This window comes from Alosa alosa, chromosome 18, assembly GCF_017589495.1.
Source record: "Alosa alosa isolate M-15738 ecotype Scorff River chromosome 18, AALO_Geno_1.1, whole genome shotgun sequence".
NCBI classification, from domain to species: Eukaryota; Metazoa; Chordata; class Actinopteri; order Clupeiformes; family Clupeidae; genus Alosa; species Alosa alosa.
In genome coordinates, this window is record NC_063206.1 from 4429264 (window position 1) to 4439263 (window position 10000).

Sequence of the window (10000 nt, forward strand, 5' to 3'; positions counted from 1 at the left end):
TTTTAACCTGCCGTTGTTGTTAATGGGATTAGTGTCTACACGGACCCGGTTGGGTGTTGCACCTAGTGAATCAGCACGTTACGATAAAGAAGGGTTTGTGTGTGTGTTATAATTGTTATTATTGGGCAAAAAAGAGGGATTTATGCATGTTTTGAAAGAGGGATTTATGTGTGTGTTATAATTGTTATTATTGGGCAATAAAGAGGGATTTATGTGTGTTTTAAAATAGTTATTGTTGGGCAATAAAGAGGGATTTGTGTGTGTGTTATAATTGTTATTACTGGGCAAACATGATATTCAGTGTCGGAGCTAAGATGTAAGGAGCAGAATATAACAGCAGATGCCGTTACAACACGGTTAACACTCCACCGGAGATAAATGTGTGTACAGGAAGAGCCTTTCATGCACGTAGTCTATTTGATTTGTTGCAGACTGATGGTGTGGCTGAGCTAGCTGGCTTGAGTGCAGCCCAATCACGGTCCAGCGCTTCTCAAATATGACCAAATATGTCCAGAGCAGAGGTCTAGTACAAGACTTCATGTTGCCTTGGAGATAGTATAGTATTCTTTAATATGAAATACTAAAGTCTATTTTAAAACATGTCATGGTTGATCTACACTCATTTTGTGTTTTTATACTGATACTTTTACAGGTTTTTAGTGTCTGTCTCATCAGGCTATTTGGATGTATTTTTGGCCATCTCTGTTCATACACATACACACACACACACACACACACACACAGGTCCTCAGAGACGCAGGGTGCGGATGCCCAGGTGTGTCAAGAGCGTGTGACAGGGCTCTCCAACACCCATTAACCACACAGAGAGAGAAAAAACATTGTTTTACATTTAGAAGAATTTACTGTACAAGACCACAAGAGGGCGCACACACTGAGCTTCTGCATTAGACACACATACAATCTCTCATACTCTCTCTCACACACACACACACAGTTATTTCACCTTCTGAAGCGCCCCATTGGAGGCTGTGGCGTGAAAGGAGTGTGTGGACGGTGACGTCTGTGTGTTGTGTGTGTCGTGTCTCTTGAACGTGAGCGACAACACATGTCTCTGCAGCCCCTCGTCCACGTCAAGTAGCCGGCGCGTCTCGAACACGCCCCGCTCCTCCACGAAGCGCTCAAACAGCAGCAGCCCGCCCCCCACCCCAAAGTAGTGGGCCTTAGTGGCCAGCAGCACCTGTCCGTCATCCGCCAGCAGCCTATGGAGGAGCGCGTGCAGCGCTGCATAGTAGTCCGTGTTGTAGATCGTCTCCGAGGTGAGGATGATGTCATATTTGTGCGCCGGGCTGCGCTGCTGGATGAGTGACAGGAAGGAGGTCCAGTCCCCCGAGAAGAAGCGGCAGTGGCAGCGCAGGGGGGCACAGGCAGGGGGCGCTCTGCGCTTGGGCGGCGGGCTCTCGTTCTCCTCTCCTCTCTTCCCGATCCGTTTCTCCTCCTCCATCTGTCTCTCTCTGCCATCCCCCTTTCCCCTTTTCTCACCAACTCTCTGCTGTGCGTCTCCCTTCTTCCTCTCCTCCTCCTCTCCTTCCTTCTCTTTCTCCTGCTTCACCTCCCCCTTCTCTCGTTTCTCCTCCTCCTCCTCCTCCTCCGGTTGCTGGTTAAGCGCGGCGTTGGCGATGGTCAGCTGGCGGATGACCGTGCTGTTGTAGTCCTGGAAGTCCACCTGTTCCGCCCCGAGGCGCATCGCCATGACGCCCAGGAGCCCCGCCCCACAGCCCAGGTCTAAGACCCGCCTCCCCGTGAAGACTCCGCCCCCCTCGCCCTCGCGCTCCAGGTGCGTGTCCAGGTGTGCGAGGAGGTCGTAGGTGCACTCCCACACCCGCAGCCCCCCCTCGTACACCCCCGGCAGCAGGTCCGAGCGCTGGGCGGCCATCTTCTTCAGGACCTCCTCTTCCTCCTCCTCTTCCTCGCCCTGCCTCTCCTCCGCCGTCAGCTCCAGCACCGACTCGTTCACGCACAGCAGCGGCGGCAGAGCCCCCACGCGCACCGTCTCCGTGACGACGTCCCGCAAGAGCGCGTCCACATCGCTGGGGGCGGAGTGTTCTCGAGCCGGCTTCATGGGCTGAGGAGTGGGGCTGATGTCATCCTTTACCTGCTGGAAAACAGTAATCAACAGCAAGACATCAGCTCAGCATGACAAGCAGACACATGCCTGAAATCACCACCTGCAGTTCACATATAGAACCCACAGCAGACACATGCCTGAAATCACCACCTGCAGTTCACATATAGAACCCACAGCAGACACATGCCTGAAATCACCATCTGCAGTTCACATATAGAACCCACAGCAGAATTATCACATGACTGCTTCAGGCACTGCAGTCTCTGGATAATCAGTGTGTCTAATGCATTTCTTTCTAGTAAACGAGCCGATTTGATGCACTATTGACGTTTGTTTTCCCTCCAGTTAGGAACTTTCACAGCAGCACGTCATTCATACTATCAGACTGAGTTTGATTTTTAGACACTCCAAGGAGCTTTGGCTAAAGCTTAACTTTTTCTGTCAGCATTAGCAATGATGTTGACTAGTCCCTGAAAGCCTAATCTTACAGCTTGTAGGACCTGTCACCTGACTGCGAAAGTGCTAAGGTCAACAGAAATGCTGAGTGACAACGGTCAGACCTGGGAAACAGCGACACTCACAATAACTGCCATGGAGTTTAGGTATGATAGTAGCCTTTAAAATATGTTAATCCACTGCATCTGCAAGAATTTCTCCAGTGATCAACAGATTAGCAAGGTATGCATCAGCCATGCGTTAGCATGCGTTACATTGCTGTGTGCATGACTTACAGTTTTAAGAGAGCATTCCTGATCTTTTTCCGTTTTCGCATCGCCTTGACAGATTCCGTCTGTTTTCACCCTAATGTTGAAGTTGAAATTGAACGCCATGAATTCTATAGGACGTAAATGTTCTCAGGATTACTACATGTACCGCTATTTACCAAGCTAACTTGTGACACACACAGGCACGTTTGTTTCACAAGAACAGACTACAACTCCCATAATGCTTGTGCTTGAATTATACTTTGGTTGTTAACTTAAGTCTGGTGTTATAGACTGATTTGATACCAACACATAGCATTCAGTTGAGATATACGATGTGAATGTATGTTATATTATAATCTAAACGTTTTGTTGTTACTCTGAACCTCTTGTGAAAAGCACCGAATATGCAAACACACACACGGTCTTTAAACTCCATTCCCCACAATTCACCGCGCCCACTTCCACACCTGCGCACTAGGGGTGCGCAGCCTAAGTTTTTTTTTACTGTCTATGGTAGGCTGGTGAACGGCTTGAACAACTGTACTAGCGCTCTCTATCTCTGTGCAATCATCAGGAAGATTAATTTTTACCTCTGGCTATCATGATCTGACGGACCTGCCGCCGTGCTAAGACCAGACCACAGCCAGGTGAGTACCGGTAGTAGCCTCCGGTTGGTTATTTCAGGTGTGTGTGAGTGCGAGCTGTTGGACATGTAGCGAGTGAGTAACGTTAGCCTTTGGCCTGACTTCCCATCTCAGACAAGGAAAGGATGACGGAGTCCCATGGAGAAGTATCAACACTGGATAACGCATCATTTATTGTGATGGGGTGCGATGCGATGCGATGCATACTGATGCATTTGAGGAACGCTGCGATTATTTAGTTGTTTTGATATGTTGGGGGGTTGTTCGTTTTTAAAAGCGAACATCAGTAATCCCCTCTTTTGCGCTGTCTGGCGATTAAGTCTTTTGTGATGATTGCGAAGGGGGATGGGATTGGTGCCACTCGCGTCGCTGTCAAACCACAACGCGCTGGTCACGGACATCCAGAGGTGCTGTCAGTTCGTGCTATAGGACTCGCGCGATCTCCGTAGTTCCCAGGAGATGCAAGGTAGCCTACTGAAAGCTACCGCCCACCACGCCCCCCCGTAACCCAAACGCACTTGTCTGCGCCTTCCGGATTGGAATGTGAACGGACTGGTGAACGGACTCATTTGTTGACTTTGGCGCAAGAGAGACCGTGAACAAGGTGTCAGGGAATTCGGGAGGAGCGCTCACACCCGACAAAGGGTCATCATCTATACAAAGATCTGACCTGAGAAGCTCGAGAGAGAGAGAGCAACACACACGTACACAGTGGGTAAAACTGGAGTTAGTTAACAGTTGGCATTTAAAGCATGTTACTGATGAGGTTAATTATTATATGGATAAGCTGAGCTGAGACCTTAGACAGAGAAGCCTTGAATTTGTACAACAACTGGCAGTCTGTAGACTAGCATAACTGGCAGTAGACCGGCACTACTTAAGGAAGTGGTATGCTCTCCCGTGCATATTTGTGGCCTTCAATCTCACATGACTATTCTTTTAGAACATGCCTATGCGTTTCAGCATGGGGGCCTTCATCAGACCATGATGTGCTTTTGTCACACCCAGATGATGGCAATATAAGGCCAGAACACGCAGGCATGTGCACAGGTAGGCTGTGAATAACTCTAATGAGAGCCTCACATTTTTCAACTTTTCACTGCAAATTGTTTGCGGCTGATTCATTATGATAATTTGTCTGAAACAAAGTACACTGCTCAAAAAAATTAAGGGAACACTTACAGTTTTCCACAATTGTTAAAACACATTTTTTAAACCTTCCACCCTTTTCTCCATTCTCAAACTACATTCACAGAATGTCTGACAGTTCTTGCAAAATCAAACACTTGCCTCGAAAGTTTTACTTGTGCTCAGAGCCAAACAGTGTCAGAGTACCGATCCAGTGTATGATTGAAGTGTTCCCTTAATTTCTCTGAGCAGTATACATAAACATATACATACATGCCTACAGATGCACACACATACACACACACACACACACACATCCAGGGTATGATTGAAGTTTTCCCTTAATTTCTTTGAGCAGTATATATAGGAGTATATAGGAGCACCTGGGAGGCAAGTTCAGCACACACACACACACACACACACACAATCTCAGACGGTCCAAGGTCAGATCAGCCACAGCCACACACACACACACGCACATAGGCTGTTGGGGATAGCGAGTAAGACCTCATCGTGCAACCTTACTGCTCAGGGCTCACACACACACACACACACACACACACACACTACTGCTCTGGGCAGACACTGGGGCTGAATCAGGTGGCAGATATAAGCTTGATGATGGATACAATGGAGGGACCACACATACACACACACACACACACACACACACACACACACACACCTCACCTTCAGCCACACACACACACACAAACATGCACACACACACACAAACATGCACACACACATGCAAAACTGCCCCTCTCCCCAGGTCAGCAGTGCAAACAGTGCAAAACTGCCCCCCTCCCCAGGTCAGCAGTGCAAAACTGCCCCTCTCCCCAGATCAGCAGTGCAAACAGTGCAAAACTGCCCCTCTCCCCAGGTCAGCAGTGCAAAACTGCCCCTCTCTCCCCAGGTCAGCAGTGCAAAACTGCCCCTCTCCCCAGGTCAGCAGTGCAAACAGTGCAAAACTGCCCCCCTCTCCCCAGGTCAGCAGTGCAAAACTGCCCCCCTCTCCCCAGGTCAGCAGTGCAAACAGTGCAAAACTGCCCCTCTCCCCAGGTCAGCAGTGCAAAACTGCCCCTCTCCCCAGGTCAGCAGTGCAAACAGTGCAAAACTGCCCCTCTCCCCAGGTCAGCAGTGCAAAACTGCCCCCCTCTCCCCAGGTCAGCAGTGCAAAACTGCCCCTCTCTCTCTCCAGTGTGTCCTTATGCATCTGTGTTCAAATAGATAGCAGTGTGTTAAAAAGTGAATAAAGTGCAAAATCATTTTAATAGTTTTTATTTCCATATTTCAAATATAATGGAATCAAATCAAATCATTAAAAAAGTTGATGTCAACTGTTTGAGGTTGAAGAGAAAAATGTCAACACTGCCATTGTTTTGAACAGACTAATATTTCTTTTCTTTACTTCCTGTAAAACAAAATAAACTTGATAAATAATTTGTTAATAATTTGCTGTGGAATTGCATGTGGAATGTTTCATTACATTTGAAATATGGAAATAATAACCATTAAAAGGATTTAGCAAGTTATTCACTTAGTTTCTAACACAGTGCTATTTATTTGAGCACAGCTGTACTTGTGCTTATTCATAGTAACCAGTGGTCCCCAAACTACGGCCCGCCACCTCATTTTAGGTGGCCCCCCAAAACATGTCCGTGGTATATAGCAACCGGCCCGCACGGGAGTACGACATCGTCTAACTATAACCTCCGTAATTTCCCCCATTCATTCTCTATGGCGGGTCTTAACAGTACACATGTAATACTCTTTTTGTCCACTGGTGGTTGTTTTGGCGCTGTTTCGCGTTTGCCATCGAAAACGGAATAAAATGTATGCATCAGTGCTCAAAGTATTCTAAAAATGTATCAATTAATTGTTTAAAACTAACTAACTTCTATTCAAGTCATAATTCTGGAACTTTCTGGAACTGGAAATGTGCATACAGAGTTCCCAAAGTTCTCATCAGGTGAGTGAAAGTTAGAATGGTGGTCATTTCAGATGTTTCTGCCACCACTTCATAAAACTCATAGTTTGAGAACTTTAAATTATTTGTAGGATATTGCTTGTTCACAACTTGAGCTGTGTAGCCTATGCAAAGTTCAGAGTTCAAAATATACTTTTGGGACTCCCTGCTTATAGTTTTGAGTGCTATTATTATTATTCCATTTGAGCTACAGTTTACACTGATATGGCATGATGGCAATATAAACACAGATAACAATGGTATTAAATTGCAATAGCCTATAGATTAAATGTAATGGAATATTCAACTAAGGTAGACTGCCTTTGTTCACAGCGCTAAGCTGTTTATGGTTACTAATATACTCCGAGTCTCTGGCCCTCTCTTAGAGCCAGGCATAGTGAGCTGGCCCTCGGAAGAAAAAGTTTGGGGACCACCGATAGTAACTAAGCTGACACTTTTATCCAAATCGACTTACAGATGTCAGTTATGACAAGGGCCGGTCACCCCAGAGCGCCTTGCTCAAGGGCACCATGTTGGCACGCTGGGTAAAGCGCCTTGCTCAAGGGCACCACGCTGGCTACTGCATGTTAGCCAAGTTCCTTGACCACTTTGTCACTACCGCACCATACAGCCTTATCCGGTTCACTCCATCTTATATAACATTTCAGTCTGCGAGCAGACGATTCTATCCCAAGCCACTGATGTCAGTTACATTACAAGGGCCAGTGTCCCTGGAGCAACTCGGGGTTAAGTGTCTTGCTCAAGGGCACAGCAGTGGAAGCTGGGTATTGAACCCACAACTTGTCAGGCTACTGCATGCTAGCCCTGCTCCTTAGCCGCTACGCTACTACTGCATGCTAGCCCAGCTCCTTAGCCACTACGCTACTACTACACGCTACTACCAGCTTCTTAGCCCCTACACTGCCGCTCCCCTTGCGTTTGGGGTCATGTAGCACAGGTCAGGACTCACCTGCTGCTGGCCCGTCTGTTGCCTTGGTAACGGAGGCCGTGAGCCCCAAGAAGCTGATGCCCCGCCCACCTCTCGTTCTGGACCGCAGCGACTCAAACAAAAAGGAGACCCTGCATTTGCCCTTTTGACTTTGGAATGCTCTCCCAATGGACATCAGAAATATGGAAGCCCTGTGTGTGTGTGTGTGGGGGGGGTATATAAATTAAACTTACTTACTTCAGTGTTTCCCACAGAATTGAATTCTATTTGTGGTGGTTGGTTTGCATAATTAACTTGAATGCAACAGTTTTTAGCAAATTAGCGCAGCGTGGTTATGATGCTAACCAGATTTAAGCACAATTTAGTACAACCTGGAAAATCATTGTGTGGTGGTCAATGGTGATATTGTGGTGGGCCGCCACAAATAAGTTAATGTATGGGAAACACTGTACTTACTTACTCACACACACACACACACACACACACACAAACACACATAGACTGGTCTCTTGTGAAAACATGTAGATTCCTTAGCAGCTTTTCAAAATCATAAATCTGAATCAACCACACCCCTCACCTGTCAAAGCAAGGCTCTTGGAAAAGGGTGGTGCCACACACACACACAGACAGACACAGTAGTCGCTTCAACATGTGATAAAGAGTGGCTTTCTTCTTGTTGTCTGTCACTCAACACAGAAATAACCAGGAACGCACGCATGCACACACACACACACACACACACATTTAAACATGTGCACACACACGTATTAACACACACTCCAAATACGGAACACGGAAATAACCAGAAACACACACAAAGTAGGTGAAGGTGCATCTGTGTGTCTGTGTGTGTTTGTGTCTCCCTACATATGCAAATGAACAGGTGTGTGTGTAACTGTGTAGCTATGTTCTCTGTGTGTTTGCAGGATGTGGGTGTGCTCGGGGGGGCCTCTCATGCTGAAGTGCGTGTGTGTGTAATTGTTTTCTATGTGTGTGTGTGTGTGTGTGTGTAACTGTATTCTGTGTGTGTGTGTGTGTAACTGTATTCTCTGTGTGTGTGTGTGTGTGTGTAACAGTATTCTGTGTGTGTGTGTGTGTGTGTGTGTGTGTGTGTGTGTGTGTAACTGTGTTCTGTGTGTGTGTTTGCAGGATGCGGGTGTGCCCGGGGGGGCCTGTCCTGCAGAAGTGTGTGCGTGTGTGTTGTCGTCGGGGTCGGTGGCGTGTGCCCCGGTGTGTGAGACGCGCATGGTCATACACACACCTCCTGGCACGATCACTCTGCTACAATTCCCTGACCACCTGGGACACGGTCAACGAGTCGCTCTTTGAGCCCGTCTTTTGGACTGCCGACCGCCTCACACGATGGTTTGGACCGGTCAGTGTGTGTGTGTGCGTATGTGTTGTACAGGTCTTTGTGTGTTTGATTATTGTACTGACAAGCTCCATTGTCCTGATTGCATACCTGATGTTCTGATGCTGTGTGTGTGTTGTATAGGTGTGTGTGTGTGTGTGTGTGTGTGTTGTATAGGGGTGTGTGTGTGTGTGTGCATGTGTTGTATAGGTGTGTGTGTTGTATAGGGTGTGTGTGTGTGTGTGCGTGTGTTGTATAGGTGTGTGTGTGTGTGTGTGTTGTAGTGGTGTGTGTGTGTGTGATGTAGTGGTGTGTGTGTGTGTATAGGTGTGTGTTTGTGTGTGTTGTATAGGTGTGTGTGTGTTGTGTAGGTGTGTGTGTGCGCGTGTGTGTGTGTGTGTTGTATAAGTGTGTGTGTGTGTTTAGTGATTGTTCTGACCAGCTCCATCATGCTGATCGCGTGCGAGCTGTTCTGATGCTGTGTGTGTGTGTGTGTGTGTACAGGTGTTTGTATGTTTGGTCATCGTGCTGACCAGCTCCATCATGCTGATTGCGTACCTGGTACTTCTGCCTCTGGTGCTGCGGACGTACCCCCCCCAGTGGATCGCCTGGCACCTGGGCTTCGGACACTGGATCATAGTCATGATCACATTCCACTACTACAAGGCCACGCGCACGCCACCTGGACGACCGCCCACGGTGAGCACACACACACACACACACATGTACACGCACACATGTACACGCACACTTACACACACACACACACACACACACACACACAGACAGCTCATGATATGATCATATTCCACCACTGCAAGGCCACGCACATGCTGTCTGGACACCTGCCTAAACACACAAACATAAACAAACACGCACGCATCATGATCGTCTTTAGGGATGTAACGGTATGAAAATTTAACCTCACGGTTATAGTGACCAAAATGATCACGGTTTTCGGTATTATCACGGTATTTCTAAAAGTGTGTTCAATATGTTCAGAAAGCACTGATAGGCCTACACAAGCTGAAATAGTTTCAAAAAGTGTCCCGTTCACTTTTTTCTTCATGTTTAATTGGCTATGTGCTTATAGCTTAACTTACCCTACCATAACCTGTTTGCTATTTCTGATATTTGGATGCAATGAGTGAGACCAAAGTAAGCGT

At 47.3% G+C, this 10000-nt stretch overlaps 2 protein-coding genes across 6 annotated transcripts in view; one reads left to right on the forward strand and one right to left on the reverse strand.

The window, feature by feature from the left end:
* mettl18 (methyltransferase like 18) overlaps nt 1-3023 on the reverse strand; it is a 3453-nt gene extending 430 nt beyond the window's left edge. Inside the window, exons 1-2 of one of the 2 annotated variants that reach the window (XM_048269125.1) lie at nt 2818-3023; nt 1-2113 (exon numbers count right to left, since the gene is read on the reverse strand). The exon at nt 1-2113 is cut by the window's left edge and continues 430 nt beyond it. In XM_048269125.1, coding sequence (XP_048125082.1) covers nt 956-2113; nt 2818-2916 — 1257 coding nt within the window. In that variant the 5' untranslated portion in view covers nt 2917-3023 and the 3' untranslated portion in view covers nt 1-955. Of the gene's footprint in view, nt 2117-2817 lie in introns of both variants that reach the window. The other variant, XM_048269124.1, reaches the window with a different exon arrangement.
* The window catches only part of zdhhc16a (zinc finger DHHC-type palmitoyltransferase 16a), a 16393-nt gene continuing 9035 nt past the window's right edge, over nt 2643-10000 (forward strand). For 2 of the 4 annotated variants that reach the window (XM_048269126.1, XM_048269129.1), the window contains exons 1-4: nt 2683-2764; nt 3311-3440; nt 8633-8858; nt 9339-9533. In XM_048269126.1, coding sequence (XP_048125083.1) covers nt 8634-8858; nt 9339-9533 — 420 coding nt within the window. In that variant the 5' untranslated portion in view covers nt 2683-2764; nt 3311-3440; nt 8633. Of the gene's footprint in view, nt 2765-3310; nt 3441-4469; nt 4488-8632; nt 8859-9338; nt 9534-10000 lie in introns of those variants that run through there. The other 2 variants (XM_048269127.1, XM_048269128.1) reach the window with 2 other exon arrangements.